Source organism: Entelurus aequoreus, linkage group LG21 (genome assembly GCF_033978785.1).
Source record: "Entelurus aequoreus isolate RoL-2023_Sb linkage group LG21, RoL_Eaeq_v1.1, whole genome shotgun sequence".
NCBI lineage: Eukaryota > Metazoa > Chordata > Actinopteri > Syngnathiformes > Syngnathidae > Entelurus > Entelurus aequoreus.
The window spans coordinates 35,188,680-35,210,648 of record NC_084751.1 but is presented as its reverse complement, the minus strand read 5'-3'; the positions used below and the strand labels follow the sequence as shown (position 1 = coordinate 35,210,648).

The following is a 21,969-nucleotide window of genomic DNA, read 5'->3' as shown; positions in this document are numbered from 1 at the left end:
TCTGGCATCTGTCACCGTCTCGGTGGGGCGGCAGCTCGCAAGCTAGAATTATCTGCTCGAATTCTGTCAATCAGACTCTAACTGTGAGTTTTTCCAGTGACATTTTGTTTAAAAAATGAAAAAAAAGGAACATTTGGGGAAGTTTGGAGATTGTTTTTGTAGATACATGTGGCTATCACATCAATGCAGTATACTGTATGCTAAAATAGTCATCTCGGGGCTTCAGTCGATCGCAACTGAACTGTTTGGTTTGTCTTGGAAGATGTTTCGTCTTTCATCCGAGTAGGCTTCATCAGTTTGTGCTCATAGACTTTGATTGGCATACTGGTCACAGAAGGTGACCAGAACGTTTCTAACTCCTGTTATATGTTGGAGGCTAAATTGCGGAGTCTTTTAGGAATGGTTGAAAGGACAGGGTTGTATGTGGGAGACAGGTGGTGTTGCAGACCACCACCGTCAGGTTCAAACACTGATGACATCTATTAAACGAGACAAGAAGCAAGGAATTAAATGGAGACATAATTAAATTTGGCTCTATTTGAGTAGAAACGTCTTGGCTGTACTCTTGATCATTCTCCAGCACGCTCTGGCGATAGATTGTACGCCACCTCTTTTTATTTGGACTTTCCCTGTTTCTGTTTCTAAAGGAATGGGGGGTCTGTAAACAGCCATTGTTTTCGGTCACATTAACACAACAGAAAAAGATGCCTCGGGCTTGGACTGGTCCTGGATCGAGCTTGGATGACAATAGATAAACCCTCCCGTCTCCTCCCATCGTACACAGCGGAATTTTCCAAGCCTATGGCTTGGTGCAACAAAGACAGCTTTCGTCTGTTCACTGGGAACCCAGCGAACGGAAAGTTTTTTGATAATTTACATACAATTTTTCTGACAACCACCTTTGTTAGGGATGGTTTTTCAACCTTGACAAAGATGGCTTCCCTCACTCCTCTTTCATAGCATCCATCCTCCCTGTCTAGAATCTGTACATTTTTGTTCTCAAAGGAGTGATGTTTCTCCCTGAGGTGCAGGTAGACAGCTGAGTCTTGGCTTGAAGAGTTTGTGAAGAGCTTAGTGGTTGTTTTGTTTCCCTAATATATGAATTAGTGCATCCGTCATTACACTGGGTAGCAGACACCAGATTGTTATTGTGGGTGTGGGGTGTCTGGTCTTTAGGATGCTGTAGTGTCTGTCTCAGGGTGTTGCCTGGTTTGAAATGTACTGGGATGTGTTGGTAAAAAATGCTTCTGAGTTTCTTAGATAGCCTTGGTACATATGGAATTACAATATGTTTGCGTCCGTCACCTTTTTCCTTGTCATCCACTCTGTCCTTGTTATTTCTGGAAGTGGATGCACTTTTCACAAACGACCAGCTGGGGTCACCGCAGGTTTTGAGGGCTTGCGCGTTCTCTTTGGTCTGTGGGCTGGTACGAACATCATCAGCTCTGTGTTGTAGGGTTCTGATAATGCAGAATTTGTGTTCCAGTGGCTGGTGTGAGCCGGTATTGATCGGTATGTGTGGGTTTTCGGTAAACCCCGACATGGAGGTCCCTGTTTTTTCCAATGTGGACATCACAGTCCAAAAAAGTCTCACTACGATAGGACGAAACCATCCTTGCCCAGAATAAACCTCCTGGGTTTTTTTTTTTAAGTATAAACATTTGGGGTTTTAGCACCAGCCACTAGACTAGATCTGACCAATCTAAGTCTATGTGCAGGAAATGTCTTCCAAGACAAACCAAACCAAAAGTCCAGTTGCGATCGATTAAATTCCCTGAGATGACTATGACCTGGATGAGAACATTCATAGACATGCTAAAATAGTATCATTAAGTGTCATTCAACAACTCTGCTCTCTTGTTTTAGTGAAATAATGTCTAGTTCTCAAAATACTAGTTGTGTATCTAAGTTTTTGAACATAATGTGTCCAGCTTTATCATAGTGACATTAAAGGGGTCTATCAGGTAGCTGGTATTACAGTAACTCATCAAAAGGTCAAATAGTATTTGCTTTGACTCTTAGTATTTTTACAAGTGTTCAATTTTGACATTATGCTTCTATTCTAATAGCCACACTGTTTGAGTGGAGATCTACTTCATAAATAAAGCACAATTGAAATAGTTCTAGGCATATTGATAAAACACAAATAAATATCTGGACTCTCTTTTTGATGGATGGAAATCTAATATTGATGAAAATTGGAGACCTTTATTCCCATGTATTCGGATCTGCTTCAATTCTGCCTTTAGTCAAATTGTAAAACATATTTGTGCATAAAGGCCACAACTGTAACGATTGGGTCGCATTGTGATGCGGGGGTTGTTCTCCCAGGATGCAGACGGACTACGGACACAGCGTGAAGGTAGGAAATGATTTATTTTACCAATAAATCAGGCAGGAAAAAACAAAAGCGTGCTCATAGCACGGGAGGCAAAGCTGAGGGGGCTAGGGTGGGAGCTAGCATACAAAAGGAATCAAAATACCGTCGTTAACTGTTGCGTGTAGCAACCTCGGAAGCCAGACTAACTGACCGGAAAAGGCAGGACTAAATAGCTCTCTGATTAGTGCTCGGCAGCAGGTGAGCATGCTGACCACTAACCAGACGCAGGTGAAACCAATAAGTAACCATTGTAACTGAAAACACAAAACAGGGGTGCACAAAACAGGAACCACACAGAACATGGTCCGGGCAACGGATCATAACAAAAATAAATGTGATCGACAAGCCCTGCAAGGTGTCCCTTTTTTTTTTTTTCAGGGAGTTGGCAACCCCTGAGTGACACTGTTTAGCTGATTGGAGAGCTAGCTTTAGCATGACACTTACTGTTGAGTACATTGAAGATTTGAGTACCCATTGAAGTTTTCATCTAAAAGTATTGTTGATTTTAGACTGTAGTAGTATAGGAAGTGTATATAGGTGTCTGTTAAAACTGTGTGAGCTTATAACGACTGGATTTAATGAACGGAAACTCACCTAACACAGTGTTCTGGAACGTAACGCCTGCGGTAATGGAGGGACCAAACAACCGGAGCAAACTCTGTGATGAAATGATCACACAGTGTCTGCCTTTTTAGGCAGTATACATGAACATTCTGAACGGATGCAGTGGAGAGCACACTTTCGCTGTCACAAGACCTGCTGCTTGTTCTTTCAATCGTGACAGCTATTTCTACTTTGTTGATGGAGCGGCTATCTTTTCTTTGTTGGTGATGGCTATTTCTTCTTCGACAATGGGGGCTATTTCTTCTTTGTTGGTGGTGGCTAATCTTGTGTTTGCGGCGGCTATTCCTTCTTTGTTGGTGGTGGCTACTCTTTTGTTTGCGGCGGCTATTCCTTCTTTCTTGGTGGTGACTATTTCTTCTTTGATGGTAGCAGCTATTTCCTATTCGTTGATTGTAGCTATATCTTCTTCGTTGGTGGAGGCTATTTCTTCTCTGTTGATGATGTCTATTTCTTCTTCGTTAGTGGTGGCTATTTCGTCTTCCTTGTGGCGACTATTCCCTATTCATTGATGGGGTTTATTTCGTCTTTGTTGACGGTGGCTATTTCTTCTTCGTTGATGGTAGCTATTTCTTCTTCGTTGGTGGTGTCTATTTCTTCGTGAATGGTGGTCATTTCTTCTTTGGTTAGTAGGGGCTATTTCTTCTTCATTGGTGGCGGCTATTCATTCTTCGTTGGTGGTAGGGGTGTAACGGTACGTGTATTTGTATTGAACCGTTTCGGTACGGGGGTTTCGGTTCGGTTCGGAGGTGTACCGAACGAGTTTCCACACGGACATATTAAGTAGCGTAACGCACGTTGTGTAAACAATGCACACCGAGGCACAACACACGGCATGCTAGCAACGACCGGGCTACAATAGACTGACCATACGTCCTCTTTTCACCGGACATGTCGGCGTGGCGAAGTTGGTAGAGTGGCTATGCCAGCAATCGGAGGGTTGCTGGTTACTGGGGTTCAATCCCCACCTTCTACCATCCTAGTCACGTCCGTTGTGTCCTTGGGCAAGACACTTCACCCTTGCTCCTGATGGCTGCTGGTTAGCGCCTTGCATGGCAGCTCCCGCCATCAGTGTGTGAATGTGTGTGTGAATGGGTGAATGTGGAAATACTGTCAAAGCGCTTTGAGTACCTTGAAGGTAGAAAAGCGCTATACAAGTATAACCCATTTATCATTTATCATTTTGCTGAGCTGTCCGGGCGTAGTTTCTTAAATGCCTCAAATGTCCGGCATTTTGAGTTAGGGTTGCGTGTATTTTCAATGTACGTTCAGGGTTAAGAAGGGGTTAAAAACAAAACAAATTGTGTGTGCAGCAGCATTGGTGAGGGAGGGGCAGAGAGCGAGAGAGTTATGATAAACGCGCATGCATCGCCAGGCTCTGCTTTTTATCCATAGATTTATCAGATATAATTTTTTATTATCTATAGCAGGGGTGTCAAAAGTGTGCCCCGGAGGCCATTTGCAGCCCACAGCTAATGTTTTAAAGGCCCACGGCACATTCTAAAAATACTATTAAAATAAACAAAAACATAAAACAAGTGAAATAAAAAAGCTTAAAGGTTAAATGTAATTTAGAAAAAGTTGCAATGTTGACTAATAAAACAAAGCTGTTTTTTTGTCTTTCAAACTGTAATTGCTCAAAACATAATATTGAATCAAAATCAATGTTATTATGAATTATTGACCTATCCAAGGTTCCGATTACTTCACATCAAATATTCCACTAAGAAAAATATTTTTGGTGGAAGATTTAGCAAATTTGGTAAATAAATAACCAAAAACTGTATATTTTGTTGTTTTCTTACTGTACCGAAAATGAACCGAACCGTGACCTCTAAACCGAGGTACGTACCGAACCGAAATTTTTGTGTACCGTTACACCCCTAGTTGGTGGCGACTATTTCTTCTTTGATAGCAGTGGCTATTTCCTATTCGTTGATGGTGGCTATTTCTTCTCTTGTCTCTATTTCGTCGTTGGTGGCGGCTATTTCTTCCTTGATAGCGGGTGCTATTTCCTATTCATTGATGGTGGCTATTTTTTCTCTCTTCGTCAATTTCTTCTTTGTTTGTGGCGGCTATATCTTCTTCGTTGATGGTGGCTATTCCTTCTTAGTGGCGGCTGTTTCTCCTTTGTCGATGGTGGCTTTTTATTCTTCGTTAATGGTGGCCATTTCTTCTTCTTAGTGGCGGCTATTTCTTCTTCATCCATGGTGCCTATTTCTTCTCCGTTGTTAGTGGCAGCTATTTTTCCTTTGGTTTATGGTGGCTATATTTCCTTTGTTGGTGGCTGCTAATTCTTCTTAGATGGTGGCGGACTTTGCTTCTAGTTGGTGGTGTCTATTTCTTCGGTGGCGGCTATTTATTCTTCGTTGGTGGCGACTATTTCTTCGTTGATAGCAGTGGCTATTTCCTATTCGTTAATGGTGGCTATTTCTTGTCTTGTCTCTATTTCGTCGTTGGTGGTGGCTATTTATTTTTCGTTTCGTGGCGGCTATTTATTCTTCTTTGGTGGCAGCTATTTCTTCCTTGATAGCAGTGGCTTTTTCCTATTCGTTGGTGGCGGCTATTTCTTCCTTGATTGCGGTGGCTATTTCCTGTTTGTTGGTGGCTATTTCCTATTCATTGATGGTGGCTATTTTTTCTCTCATTGGTGGCGGCTATTTCTTCTTCGTCAATTTGTTCTTTGTTTGTGGCGGCTATATCTTCTTTGTTGATGGTGGCTATTCCTTATTCGTGGCGGCAGTTTCTCCTTTGTCGATGGTGGCTTTTTATTCTTCGTTAATGGTGGCCATTTCTTCTTCTTCGTGGCGGCTATTTCTGTCATGATCCGTGGTTCGGATCATGTTTTGTGTTTTCTGTTAGTTTTGGACTCCTTTAGTTCCTGTTTGTGCACCTCTGAGTTTGTTTTGGTTGCCATGGTTGCTCATTATGTTCACCTGTCTCTGATTAGTGTTCGCCCGCTCACCTGCTACCCGAGCACTAATCAGAGGCATTATTTAAGCCTGCCTTTGCCGATCAGTCGGCCTGGCGTCATTGTTTGCTACATGCACCTGTTACGTGAGTTTTGCCTTGTCTCTAGTTATTTGCTTCATGCCTTGCTACGTTAGTCTTGTTTGTTTCATGGCACAGTTTCAAGAATATTCCTTGTCCATAGTCTATGCTAAGTGTTAGCTTTAGCTCCAAGTGCGATCAGGCACGCTGTTCTGTCGGCTCGCTTTCTGTTTTTGAACTCCTTTGATTTCTTGAGGAATAAATCATGTTTTTACCTCTACGCCTTGTCCGGAGTAGTCCGTCTGCATTCCTGGGACAACGACCCCGCAGTAAGCTGCGAAAACCCCGTCGTGACAGAATGACGCCAGCTCGACTGACCGGCAAAGGCAGGCTTAAATAATGCCTCTGATTAGTGCTCGGGTAGCAGGTCAGCGGGCGAACACTAATCAGAGACAGGTGAACACAATGAGCAACCATGGCAACCAAAACAAACTCAGAGGTGCTCAAACAGGAACTAAAGGAGTCCAAAACAAACAGAAAACACAAAACATGATCCGGACCACGGATCATGACAATTTCTTCTTCATCCATGGTGCCTATTTCTTCTTCGTTGTTAGTGGCGGCTATTTTTCCTTTGGTTTATGGTGGCTATTTCATATTTGTTGGTGGCTGCTAATTCTTCTTAGATCAGGGGTGTCCAAAGTGCGGCCCGGGGGCCATTTGCGGCCCGCAGCTAGTTGTTTACCGGCCCGCCACACATTCTGCAAAAATTGCAAAATTGATAGTATTGCAAAAATAAAAAAAATCATTTAAAAAAGTGAAATGAGGTGAAATCTAACGAGAAAAAGTTGCAATGTTGACACAAAGCTGCCATGCAGGCTGTTTTTTTATTGTTTTGTCTTTCTTTATTTTTCTTTTTTTGCCATTGCTCCAAAAAAAAAAGACAAAAAAATCTATGTTACGATGAATTATTGACCTATTCATGGCTCCAATTACTTCAAAAATTTCACTTTAAAATGTTTTATGTGGAAAAAATATTGCATATATTGTGTGGTTGCCATATAAAAACATCAAAGATTTCTTTCACAAAAGAGCATAAAAACAAACAAAATAATAGTTAATACGTAAAATCGACAGATATATCTGAAGTTGATCTTGTAACTTAAGTGTTGAAAGTAAAAAAAACCTAATAAAAATGTATCACTTTATGAGTGGGGGACCTTTTAGATCCCAAATATATTTAGTGAGATATTATTAATATTTTCACTGATTTCTCAAAAATATTAAAGAATTGAAATCAATGTTGTCCTGCATTATTGATCTTTTAGGGCTCTAATTACTAAATACTGCATATTTCAGTTTTGCTATAAAAAACAAAGTTGTCTTTGACAGAAAAGGCATAAAACCTTTTTTGTTTTTTTTTACTTTTTATCAACCGTGAAGTTGATATAGAGATTTACTGTAAGCGTTAAATAAAAAATAATAATAATAATTTGACTTATTTTTAACGTTTTAATGACTGAGACCCTTTATGGTCCCCGGGAGCCCTAAAGGTTAAAAAAAAAAATCCATATATTTTGCATGCTTAAATTTTTCCGTGTGCGGCCCTCAGTGGAAAAAGTTTGGACACCCCCGTCTTAGATGGTGGCGGCCTTTGCTTCTAGAAGAGTGTTTAAGCTAGGAATCTAACAGAAAACAATTGAACGATTCCGGGAGGGCCAGAATTTTTAATTCGCTTCCCAAAAATGCTCGATGCCCAGCCCTAATAATAATACATAATATAAATATTACCTACTCAGTGGCCTAGTGGTTAGAGTGTCCTGAGATCCCTGAGATCGGTAGGTTGTGAGTTCAAACCCCAGCCGAGTCATACCAAAGACTATAAAAATGGGACCCATTACCTCCCTGCTTGGCAATGGTTGAAGCGGAAGTATTGGGACATATTGTATCCCAATACAAACAGCTCTGTTTTCATCGCAAAATTCCACATTATCCTGGACATCTGTGTTGGTGAATCTTTTGCAATTTGTTTAATGAACAATGGAGACTGCAAAGAAGAAAGCTGTAGGTGGGATCGGTGTATTAGCGGCTGGCTGCAGCAACACAACCAGGAGGACTTTGAGTTGGATAGCAGACGCGCTATCCGACGCTAACCGCCGACCGCATCGATGATCGGGTGAAGTCCTTCGTCGCGCCGCCGATCGCTGGAACGCAGGGGAGCACGGGTGTTGATGAGCAGATGAGGGCTGGCGTAGGTGGATAGCTAATGTTTTAAGCATAGCTCTGTCGAGGTCCCGTAGCTAAGTTAGCTTCAATGGCGTCGTTAGCAACAGCATTGCTAGGCTTTGCCAGGTGGTACAGCATTAACCGTGTAGTTACAGGTCCAGAGTTTGGTAGTATTGTTGATCTTCTGTCTATCCTTCCAGTCAGGGGCTTATTTCTTTTGTTTCTATCTGCATTTAAGCACGATGCTATCACGTTAGCTCCGTAGCTAAAGTGCTTCGCCGATGTATTGTCGTGGAGATAAAAGTCACTGTGAATGTCCATTTCGCGTTCTCGACTCTCATTTTCAAGATGATATAGTATCCGAGGTGGTTTAAAATACAAATCCGTGATCCACAATAGAAAAAGGAGAAAGTGTGGAATCCAATGAACCCTTGTACCTAAGTTACGGTCAGAGCGAAAAAAGATACGTCCTGCACTACACTCTAGTCCTTCACTCTCACGTTCCTCATCCACAAATCTTTCATCCTCGCTCAAATAAATGGGGTAATCGTCGCTTTCTCGGTCCGAATCGCTCTCGCTGCATTGTAAACAATGGGGAAATGTGAGGAGCCTTTCAACTTGTGACGTCACGCTACTTCCGGTACAGGCAAGGCTTTTTTTATCAGCGACCAAAGGTTGCGAACTTTATCGTAGATGTTCTCTACTAAATCCTTTCAGCAAAAATATGGCAATATCGCGAAATGATCAAGTATGACACATAGAATGGATCTGCTATCCCCGTTTAAATAAAACAATTTCATTCCAGTAGGCTTTTAAATCACCAAAAATGATTCTGGGCGCGGCAATCCCTGCTGCCCAATACTCCCCTCACCTCCCAGGGGGTGAACAAGGGGATGGGTCAAATGCAGAGGACAAATGTCACCACTCCTAGTGTGTGTGTGACAATCATTGGTACTTTAACTTTAACTTAACTTAGAAATATTACCTGTCTTTGTACGAACTATAGATGAGTGAAATCTGCCGAAAAGCAATGACACCGTGTTTATTTTGCGTGTTTCTTTCCCGTGTGTAGCAAGGAGCAGGAGCGGGCGAGCAAGACCATGTCAATATGGGAGCAGAGGACCAACCAACTGAGACGACACAACATACGAGCGAGCAGCGAGGCCTTGTTTAATGAGCTCGACCCCGAGGAGCGCCAACGAGTGTCCTCTGCCTTGCATCTGCATCCCGACATGAAAACTCACCTGGATCGGCCCTTAGTGGTGGAGGCCAAGAACGCCAACCTGCCCAAAGGGCGAGAAGAAGGAGAACAAGATGACACCGAAGACAACTCACATTTGCACGGCAGAAAACACCACAGACACCGCGGCAGGAACGGCAACGGTCGGGACGGAAGCGACGGCCGCTCGGCGAGACACCACACCCATCACAGCAGGAGCAAAGATCACCACGGCAACGGAGCGCTGACCAAAGAGAGGAGAGAGGAGAGGAGCCACAGTCGGGATGAGGGGCAAAAACGCAGGCGCCATCATCAAGCTGCGTCCCCGGAAGAAGAGACCTCGGACGTACGAGGAGGAGCAGAAGAAAGAGGGCATCGCCATCATCACTCCCACCGCATGCCCAAAGAAGGGAATGGCGCTTTAGCGAACGGTGCACATGGAGAGCATCGGGGTCGGGGAAGAGGAGGCGAGGGTAATGGGGAGAGGAAAGGACGTTGCTCCCAAATAATCAGAGCTCCGCTGACTCTGGATGGAGATGAAAGCAAAAAAGATCACAGGTAAGATAGTGTCGTGTGGAACAATAAGTTCACTGTGTGTCAGCTGTCTTTCTACAATACACAATCGCATCCCATCCTAAACTCGTAAAACTACAACCACGGTTCACTGAAACGTTTTCTTTTTTTAGATACTTTTTTCAGGTAACTTATGAGCTCAACTGGTTCCATGACTGTTTGTAATTCAAAACGCTCGTATCCCAAATCAGTGTTGGACATTGAAATTAATTGAAATCAATTAAGTCCGTCCTCAGCACCCCCAAAACAGCACAATTTAACATGTGACGTGCCTTTAAAACAGGGGTCCCCAAACTACGGCCCGCGGGCCGGCTACGGCCCCCCAGCGTCCAAAATCCGGCCCGCGGGAAGTCCCAAGTTAAAAAAAAAAATAAAAAAAAATATTTTAAATTTTTTTATTATTTTTATTTTTTAAATTTGTCCTTACTAGTCCATTTTCTACCGTCTCCTAGCCACTCAGGCAAATCATATTGTCTAAAAATGCATTTTACCATGGATAACGTGACATGCAGCAAGTGCGCTCTTTAAGTCAATTAGTGCGCGAGGAATATATATGTATGAATACATATATATATATATATATATATATATATATATATATATATATATATATATATATATATATATATATATATATATATATATATATATATATATATATACACACACATATAGACACACATACATATATACACACACATATAGACACACATACATATATACACATATACATATATATGTACACTACCGTTCAAAAGTTTGGGGTCACTCAAACAATTTTGTGGAATAGCCTTCATTTCTAAGAACAAGAATAGACTGTCGAGTTTCAGATGAAAGTTCTCTTTTTCTGGCCATTTTGAGCGTTTAATTGACCCCACAAATGTGATGATCCAGAAACTCAATCTGCTCAAAGGAAGGTCAGTTTTGTAGCTTCTGTAACGAGCTAAACTGTTTTCAGATGTGTGAACATGATTGCACAAGGGTTTTCTAATCATCAATTAGCCTTCTGAGCCAATGAGCAAACACATTGTACCATTAGAACACTGGAGTGATAGTTGCTGGAAATGGGCCTCTATACACCTATGTAGATATTGCACCAAAAACCAGACATTTGCAGCTAGAATAGTCATTTACCACATTAGCAATGTATAGAGTGTATTTCTTTAAAGTTAAGACTAGTTTAAAGTTATCTTCATTGAAAAGTACAGTGCTTTTCCTTAAAAATAAGGACATTTCAATGTGACCCCAAACTTTTGAACGGTAGTGTTTATATACATATATACACATATAAGTATATATATATACCGTACATATATACACATATACATATATACATACATGGACATATACATATACATAGACATATACATATATACACACACATATATACACATTTACATATACATATACATATATACACACACACACACACACATTTACATATAATATATATATATATATATATATATAGATACCGCGGCCCCCAGCCAAATTGTTTTACCCCAATGCGACCCCGGAGTCAAAAAGTTTGGGGACCCCTGCTTTAAAACAACAACAACAACAGCAACAACTAAGAAATATTGTATGAAAAAACAATACAATAGAATGTGGCATAAACAACTAGAGTAGTTTTATGATGAAATGTACAAAACACAAAACCAGTGAAGTTGGCATGTTGTGTAAATGGTAAATAAAAACAGAATACAATGATTTGCAAATCTTTTTTTTAAACCTATATTCAATTGAATGGACTGCAAAGACAAGATACTTAACGTTCGAACTGGTAAACTTTGTTATTTTTTGCAAATATTACTTCATTTGGAAGTTGAGGACTGTTCTAGGTGCAAAGTTCAAAAGCCAGCATCTGTGATGGTATGTGGGTGTATTAGTGCCCAAGGCATGGGTAACTTACACATCTGTGAAGGCACCATTAATGCTGAAAGGTACATACAGGTTTTGGAGCAACATATGTTGCCATCCAAGCAACGTCTTTTTCATGGACGCCCCTGCTTATTTCAGCAAGACAATGCCAAGCCACGTGTTACAACAGCGTGGCTTCGTAGTAAAAGAGTGCGGGTACTAGACTGGCCTGCCTGTAGTCCAGACCTGTCTCCCATTGAAAATGTGTGGCGCAATATGAAGCCCAGAATACCGCAACAGAGACCCCGGACTGTTGAACAACTTAAGCTGTACATCAAGCAAGAATGGGAAATAATTCCACCTGAAAAGCTTCAAAAATTGGTCTCCTCAGTAGTGTCTAATCACCCTCTCTCCACAGGGCGGTGCGGTCCGACGGTGAGGAGGAGGGTCTTGCCATGAGTCCTCTGCAGCCAATGCAGAGCCGGCTGAGTCTTGGAGAAAAGCAGGAGGACGCAGACAACCAGAAAAACTCCACGAGAGCAAGCCAGGCCGGCCTGAACAGCAACACTATTCACATCCCTGTCACCATTACTGCCCCACCTGGAGAGACCACCATTATTCCCAGTGAGCACAGCTGACCAATCACATCACATCATTCACATCTTGCTCTTGAAGTATAAGTTATTGATCATGAAATTATATTTGTATTTTATGGGGACTGCACTTTTTCAAATTTTATTTTGCCCATCATTTGCACTCTCTATGTGAGACAAAAACTTCACATTTTCTGCGCGTTTTAAATAGTAAAAAAAAAACTATTGGCATAAGTGGCTTATAGAGTGTCCGCCCTGGGATCGGTAGGTTGTGAGTTCAAACCTCGGCCAAGTCGTACCTGTTATGTTTGCTGGAGGGAGTTGACGGCACAGACCACAAGGGGACAGTAAAGCTCTATGTATTTATTACATAGTGTAAGATATATATATATGTATATAATAATCAAACAATAATATACTAAATCAACTAGAGAATGGAGTGTTACCACAATCCAAGAGGGTGTATGGTGTGAGACTTTGTGTAGGAATTAATGAGTGTGTTACCGGGAATGTTGAGTGAGGAAGAAGACAAGTCCAAAAGGGGCTAAGCAGAAGAAGGTCCGTGTCCAAGCGGGAGGTCGAGAATCCAAAAGGGGCAGCCAGAGAACCAGAAGTGAACAACAGGAAATCACAGACGCACAGCTCGTCATGTGGAACGAAGGCAGACTACTAGGATGACAAAGGAAGACACGGGACCAATCAAACACGACGGGAGAGAAAACACAGAGAGAGAGCAAGGTTGCATAGAGCTAGGATATCGCTTACGGTACTCCAACAGATGAATTACGTTCTGGCGCCGGATAGCAGGTTGAGCAGGCTTTTGAAGGCAGGACCTTTCATTAGCGCCAGGTGCGTTGAGTGCCGGACCGTGACCCATCAGCATCAAGGGTTGGAGTTGAGGTTTAAATCACCGAAATGATTCCCGAGCGCGGCCACCGCTGCTGCTCACTGGTCCCCTCACCTCCCAGGGGGTGGAACAGTGGGATGGGTCAAATGCAGAGGGTAATTTCACCACACCTAGTGTGTGTGTGACTATCAGTGGTACTTTAACTTTAACTTAACAGTGCAGGTAATGGGGGTTTGCATATTCTGCATGTAAAGCCTTTGAAAAAAACATCCAAAAAGGCTCCATTTATCCCGCATATTAACCAAGCTCAACACCATTATTATTGTAAGACCTAACACAAAGGAACTACTTTTCCGGTGTAGTGACACGACGCCTCAGGCCCCGAGCGAGAGGTAATGCTTGCAACTGGAGCTGCTGCTCCCTTTTTTTATCGCCTTTAAGCTTGTGAAGTTAATGCTTGGTTATAAATAATATACGGCACATTTATAGTAGAAGGTTAAAGTTAGAGTTAAAGTACCACTAATAGTCACACACACACTAGGTGTGGTGAAATTACCCTCTGCATTTGACCCCATCCCCTTGTTCCTCCCCCTGGGAGGTGAGGGGAGCAGTGAGCAGCAGCGGTGGCCGCGCTCGGGAATCATTTTGGTGATTTGACCCCCAATTCCAACCCTTGATGCTGAGTGCCAAGCAGGGAGGTAATGGGTCCCATTTGGTATGACTTGTATCGCCTTTAAGCTTGTAAAGTTAATGCTCGGTTATAAATAATACAGTGCACGTTTATAGTGGAAGGTTGTGGCAATAAGCCGAGAGGTTGGTCAACTCTAAAGCAGCTTCCTCTAGGGCTTATGTTCTGTGCCAAAAGTTGCAGAACGTTTGGTTGACATCGTAGGGCTTTAATGCATTTTAAATGTTACCAGAAAAAACACACAGTGCCAGGACGGAGAACACAGTGCTCTGTGATTGGTCCGCCATGGACCCAAAAAAGTGTGCAGTGTACAATGTTATGCTGGAAAAGCATATGTTTTTTAAATAATATTTATTTATTAATTTGATAGGGAATTTATAATACAGGTACTGAGAAAACAGACACTTTTTTGTCCCCCCCCCCCCCCCCCCCCAAAAAAAACAAGAAAAATCAATTTCAAAAAATAATACAAGTAAAATGATAACACCCCCTCCCACCCCCCGTCCTACATTTTAGTCACAGTGGGTAGCAAGGTACTGCCTTCCTCTTCACCACAAGCAGATAGAGAATCACACGAACTGACTAAAAGGAAAAAAAAAGTAACAACAAATAATAAAAATGAAAATAAAAACAACAACAAAAACAAAAAAAGAGTTGAGGTAAGTGGAAAGGTTAATTGTCAACAGTAAGTGTCACATTCATCCTATAGTGCAGGGGTCCCCAAACTACGGCCCCCCAGCGTCCAAAATCCGGCCCGCGGGAAGTCCCAAGTTAAAAAAAAAATATATATATATATATATATATACATATATATATAAATAAATATATATATATATATATATATATATATATATATATATATATATATATATATATATATATATATATGTATATATATTTTGTATTATTGTATATTTTTTAATTTGTCCTTACTAGTCCATTTTCTACCGTCTCCTAGCCACTAAGGCAATTCATATTGTCTAAAAATGCATTTTACCATCGATTAACGTGATATGCAGCAAGTGCGCTCTTTAAGTCAATTAGTGCGCGAGGAATATATATGTATGAATACATATATATATATATATATATATATATATATATATATATATATATATATATATATATATATATATATATATATATATATATATATATATATATATATATATATACACATATACATATATATATATATACATATGTATACATATACATATATATATATATATGAACATATACATAGACATATACATATATACACACACATATATACACATTTACATATAATATATATATATATATATATATATATATATATATATATATATATATATATATATATATACTACCGTTCAAAAGTTTGGGGTTACCCAAACAATTTTGTGGAATAGCCTTCATTTTTAAGAACAAGAATAGACTGTCGAGTTTCAGATGAAAGTTCTCTTTTTCTGGCCATTTTGAGCGTTTAATTGACCCCACAAATGTAATGCTCCAGAAAGTCAATCTGCTCAAAGGAAGGTCAGTTTTGTAGCTTCTGTAACGAGCTAAACTGTTTTCAGATGTGTGAACATGATTGCACAAGGGTTTTCTAATCATCAATTAGCCTTCTGAGCCAATGAGCTATATATATATATATATATAATATATATATAATATATATATATATATATATATATATATATATATATATATATATATATATATATATATACTACCGTTCAAAAGTTTGGGGTTACCCAAACAATTTTGTGGAATAGCCTTCATTTTTAAGAACAAGAATAGACTGTCGAGTTTCAGATGAAAGTTCTCTTTTTCTGGCCATTTTGAGCGTTTAATTGACCCCACAAATGTAATGCTCCAGAAAGTCAATCTGCTCAAAGGAAGGTCAGTTTTGTAGCTTCTGTAACGAGCTAAACTGTTTTCAGATGTGTGAACATGATTGCACAAGGGTTTTCTAATCATCAATTAGCCTTCTGAGCCAATGAGCAAACACATTGTACCATTAGAACACTGGAGTGATAGTTGCTGGAAATGGGCCTCTATACACCTATGTAGATATTGCACCAAAAACCAGACATTTGCAGCTAGAATAGTCATTTACCACATTAGCAATGTATAGAGTGTATTTCTTTAAAGTTAAGACTAGTTTAAAGTTATCTTCATTGAAAAGTACAGTGCTTTTCCTTCAAAAATAAGGACATTTCAATGTGACCCCAAACTTTTGAACAGTAGTGTATATATATATACCCCCAGCCAAATTGTTTTACCCCGATGCGGCCCCAGGGTCAAAAAGTTTGGGGACCCCTGCTATAGTGTATTTAATTTAGCTATGTAACTAATCACACAGCCCCAGGTCAAGTCAAATTGTTTTGGTGTACCCCTCAGATTATATTACATTTTATGGAGGGAGTTGACGGCACAGACCACAAGGGGGAATTAAAGCTCTATGTATTTATTATATAGTGTAAGATATATATATATATATATATATATATATATATATATATATATATATATATATATATATATATATATATATATATATATATATATATATATATATATATATATATATAATAATTAAACAATAATATACTATGACGTAGTGGGTAGAGCGGCCGTGCCAGAAATCTGAGGGTTGCAGATTCACTCCCCGCCTCTTGACATCCAAATCGCTTCCGTTGTGTCCTTGGGCAGGACACTTCACCCTTGCCCCCGGTGCCGCTCACACTGGTGAATGAATGATGAATGAGTGATAGGTGGTGGTCGAAGGGGCCGTAGGCGCAAACTGGCAGCCTCGCTTCCGTCAGTCTACCCCAGGGCAGCTGTGGCTACAAATGTAGCTTACCACCACCAGGTGTGAATGAATGATGGGTTCCCACTTCTCTGTGAGCGATTTGAGTATCTAATAACAGAAAAGTGCAATATAAAATCCAATCCATTATTATTATTATTATAAATCTAAGAAAAACATGAGGTCCTTAAGCCATAGGGAGGCCTTGGGGGCAAACTGTGATTTCCGCTCCAATAAAATCCTTCTACGAGCTAGTAAGGATGCAAAGGCAATACTATCCCTAAAAGTAGGCTTGATTTTTTGATAGTTTGGGGGAATTCCAAAAATAGCCAATTCTGCACAAAGCGTCAACTTAAAATTTAGTGCATCTGCAAGATGTTTAAAAAGCATCTTAACTACTGAGTATTATCAAAAATATGTCTTTAAAAAAATACCTATTGATGAAATCTGCAATGCACTGAGACTGGTAAGTGAGCCTTGGTGTGGTGTATTCTTGATAAATGTTGTAATCTTCCAACATTTTGCTTGCTTTTGACTTTTTTGTAAGTAATTCTGATGTCCGTTTTTCAGATGTTGTGTCCTTTGAATGATAAAAAATACATGTTTGTCCACAATAGTGAACAACATTGACTGCGACAACTTCAAAGTGAACGAGGAGAAGAAGGCTCTGGAAGAGGACGATGGCGCTGATAGACCTCGGCAGATCCTCCCCTATAGCTCCATGTTCATCTTTGGGCAAACAAACCCGTAAGTCACAAATGAGTAATAACTGCCATTAAACCATTAGGCAGTCCATCCTTCATCTACTTTTGTGGTGGTTCCGTTTTAAAGTATACTAATTTATTGACGAAATAATGGGTATACACTAAGGTTGTACGGTATACCGGTATTGGTATAATACCGATACTAATGAATCATATTCGGTACTATACCGCCTCTAAAAAGTTCCTGAATGTAAACAAATGCCATGGGTGGATCTACACCTGACATCCACTGTAATGATACCAGGTACAGGAGCATATCTAGTCGATACTACTATGATTACATCGATATTTTTTAGAGTAACAAATTCTATTTTCGTTTTTTTATTTTTTTATATTATGTTTATAAACTCAGTAAATATGTCCCTGGACACATGAGGACTTAAATATGTCCCTGGACACATGAGGACTTTGAATATGACCACTGTATGATCCTGTTACTGCTTGGTATTGGATTGATACCTAAATTTGTGGTATCATCCAAAAGTAATATAAAGTATCAAACAACAGAAGAATAAGTGATTATTACTGTGGAGGGAGGTGTAGTCAGCGCTGCCTGCAGGAGAAAAAGTCACCGCCTCTGTCCATGGTGCTGAGGACAGAGCACCATCAGACAGGGGTGTGTCAGTGCTGACGGCGAGACACAGCTGGCAGGTGATTAGATTTCACAGGTGGTACGTGTTAATCTAATCATCCGTTGTCTTTAACAGTAAGCGGCCAGGAGCATGAGGGGAGAGAGAATACGGACGTGGCTGAAAAGTCAAGTTCTAATAGGAGAGAAAACTTTTGTTGAAAAACATTACCATTAAAACCTTGTTGAACCTGCACGCTTGGCTCCGGTGCCGTGTCTGACAGTGGGACCGCTAGGAAGCGACTTCCACAATTACATTTTAACCGAAGTGTAGATAGAATGTGTTAAAGAGAAAATAAGCACATATTAACAATAAATGAACAAGTTGATTAATAATTCATTTTCTACCACTTGTCCTTAATAATTTTGACAAAATAATGGAATGGAAAATGACACAATATGTTTCTGCATAAGTCAGCAGCTAAATTAGGAGCCTTTGTTTGTTTACTTACTAATAAAAGACAAGTTGTCTTGTATGTTCACTATTTTATTTAAGGTCGAACTTGCAATAAGAAACATATGTGTCATGATCCGCGGTCCGGATCATGTTTTTATTCTGTTCTGTTAGTTTTGGACTCTTTTTAGTTCCTGTTTGACACCTGAGTTTGTTTTAGTTACCATAGCTACTTATGATTTTCACCTGCCTCTGGTGTTCGGGACGCGCACCTGCTTCTAATCAGAGGACTATTCAAGCCTGCCTTTGCCAGTCAGTCGTCTGTGCGTCATTATTGGTTTCATGCCACAGTTTCGTGTTTGCTCTAAGCCATAGTTAATGCTAGTTGTTTCATGCCACAGTTTCGTGTTTGTTTCATGCCACAGTTTCGTAAGGTTCATGTCTATAGTTTCTTGTCCTAAGTTTTTGCCTTAGCTTCCGCGTGCGATAGGCACGCTTTTCTTCGGGTTGTTTTCTGTTTTGTACCTTGTTGATTGTTTCTTCAAATTAAATCATGTTCCTACCTGCAAGTCCTGTCCGGAGTCGTCCGTTTGCCTTCCTGGGAGAACGACCCCGCAGTAAGCGAAAACCACGTTGTGACAATATGTTTAATGTACCCTAATTATTTTTGTTAAAATAAAGCCAATAATGCATTTTTTGTGGTCCCCTTTATATAGAAAAGTATCGAAAAATTGGTATCGGGACAACACTTGTAAGAAATCGTTGTATTTTTGGAGTGTTGGTTATCACCTTGGGCATGCTATTATAATGATTAAATACAGTAACCAAATAATTGTACTTTTTTACTTACCAACACTTGCGAGTGTCCCCGCAGAGACAATTAGAGTGAAATATTCAAAATTACTTCATATTGATCCAGATATCTCCAAAAAATCAACCACAATGATTGTGATTGGGATGGACATGCTTATAGTTTGGCTACATGTCGGTTGCGTCTGTGCTTTCACTTCAATTGTGTTTGTGTGGTGCAGGGTGCGGCGGCTGTGTCACTACATAGTCAACCTACGCTACTTTGAAATGTGCATCCTGATGGTCATCACCATGAGCAGCATCGCTCTGGCAGCCGAGGACCCCGTGCACGCCAATGCACCGCGTAACAACGTGAGTCAGGCTAATGCGACCAGCAAACACAAACACCCAAAAGTACAAAAGAAATACACAAGTTGTCAGATCCCAAGACAGAATAACTTAAGAGCATGTGAGAAAAAATACATAGAAATGCATATTTTATGGACAGACTAATACATTTAAACGTCTTTCTAACAAGGTTGGAAAGCTTGGGTGGCTTATTAGTCGTTAACATGCACTATATTGCCAAAAGTATTTGGCCACCTGCTTTGACTCACATTTGAACTTGAAGTGCCATCCCATTCCTAACCCATAAGGTTCAATATGATGTGGGTCCACCTTTTACAGCTATTACAGCTTCAACTCTTCTGGGAAGGCTGTCCACAAGGTTGCGGAGTGTGTTTATAGGAATTTTCGACCATTCTTCCAAAAGCGAATTAGTGAGGTCACACACTGGTGTTGGTCGAGAAGGCCCGGCTCTCAGTCCCCGTTCTAATTCATCCCAATGTTGTTCAGGTCAGGACTCTGTGCAGGCCAGTCAAGTTCATCCACACCAGACTCTGTCATCCATGTCTTTATGGACCTTGCTTTGTGCACTGGTGCACAGTCATGTTGGAAGAGGAAGGGGCCCGCTCCAAACTGTTCCCACAAGGTTGGGAGCATGAAATTGACCAAAATGTTTTGGTGTCCTGGAGCATTCAAAGTTCCTTTCACTAGAACTAAGGGGCCACTCCTGAAAAACAATCCCAAACCATAATTCCTCCTCCACCAAATTTCACACTTTTCACAATGCAGTCCGAAATGTATCGTTCTCCTGGCAACCTCCAAACCCAGACTCGTCCATCAGATTGCCAGATGGAAAAGCGTGATTCATCACACCAGAGAACGCGTCTCCACAGCTCTAGAGTCCAGTGGCGACGTGCTTTACACCACTGCATCCCACGCTTTGCATTGGACTTGGTGATGTATGGCTTAGATGCAGCTGCGCGGCCATGGAAACTCATTCCATGAAGCGCTCTGCGTACCGTACGTGGGCTAATTGGAAGGTCACATAAAGTTAAAGTTAAAGTACCAATGATTGTCACACACACACTAGGTGTGACGAAATTTGTCCCCTTGTTCACCCCCTGGGAGGTGAAGGGAGCAGTGAGCAGCAGCGGTGCCGCGCCTGGGAATCATTTTTGGTGGTTTAACCCCCAATTCCAACCCTTGATGCTGAGTGCCAAGCAGGGAGGGAATGGGTCCCATTTTTATAGTCTTTGGTATGACTCGGCCAGGGTTTGAACTCACAACCTACCGATCTCAGGGCGGACACTCTAACCACTAGGCCACTGAGAAGTTGAAGTTTGGAGCTGGATTTGTTGCACAGGTGGCATCCTATGACAGTTCCACGCTGGAAATCACTGATCTCATTAGAGCGGCCCATTCTTTCACAAATGTTTATAGAAACAGTCTCCATGCCTAAGTGCTTGATTTTATACACCTGTGGCCGGGACAAGTGATTAAGACACCTGATTCTCATCATTTGGAAGGGTGGCCAAATACTTTTGGCAATATAGTGTATGTCTCACAGTTAGGAGACATAGGTTTTCCGTTGGAACATCCCTGTGTGGAGTTTGCTTGTTCTCACTGTGCTGCTGTGGGTTTTCTCCGATACTACGGCAGACTCGATATTGCCCATGGATGTAATTGAGAATAAATACTTTCTGTCTATATGTGTGCTCAGGGCATTGAGTCGATTACAACTGAACTGTTAAATTTGTCCTAGAAGACGTTTTGCCACTCGTCTGAGCATCGAATAATGCTTTCAGACTTCGATACGAAAGCTTTAGTGTGAGCGCATAGTGCAGGATCCAATCAATCCATCAAAAAAAAAAAATCAATCAAAAGTTTATTTATATAGCCCTTAATCACAAGTGTCTTAAAGGGCTGCACAAGCTACAACGACATCCTCGGCTCAGATCCCACATCAGGGCAAGAAACACCTCAACCCAATGGGATACAATGAGAAACCTTGGAGGGGACCACGGATGTGGAGAAACACGGGCATGTCTGGATGATTCGCTTCCATCTTTCTAGTGGTTATGTTATGGTTACACAGAGGGGAGATGACGGCAAAGACACCAGGGAGCAGTAATGTTCAATAATTTACAATACTAACTAATAAACTAAACTAAGGAAATGGAGTGTGTGACAAAACCCAGGAGTGTGTATGTGTGAGGCTATGTGTAAGGTTAACTGAAGTGTGTGTTACCAAGTG

At 40.9% G+C, this 21,969-nt stretch overlaps 1 protein-coding gene across 3 annotated transcripts in view; it reads left to right on the top strand.

Moving 5' to 3' along the window:
* Positions 1–21,969, top strand: part of cacna1bb (calcium channel, voltage-dependent, N type, alpha 1B subunit, b) — a 402,467-nt gene that overhangs the window by 252,516 nt on the left and 127,982 nt on the right. For all 3 annotated transcript variants that reach the window (XM_062031560.1, XM_062031561.1, XM_062031559.1), the window contains exons 20-23: positions 9,291–9,995; positions 12,289–12,494; positions 17,413–17,542; positions 19,613–19,742. In XM_062031560.1, coding sequence (XP_061887544.1) covers positions 9,291–9,995; positions 12,289–12,494; positions 17,413–17,542; positions 19,613–19,742 — 1,171 coding nt within the window. The remainder of the gene's footprint in view (positions 1–9,290; positions 9,996–12,288; positions 12,495–17,412; positions 17,543–19,612; positions 19,743–21,969) is intronic.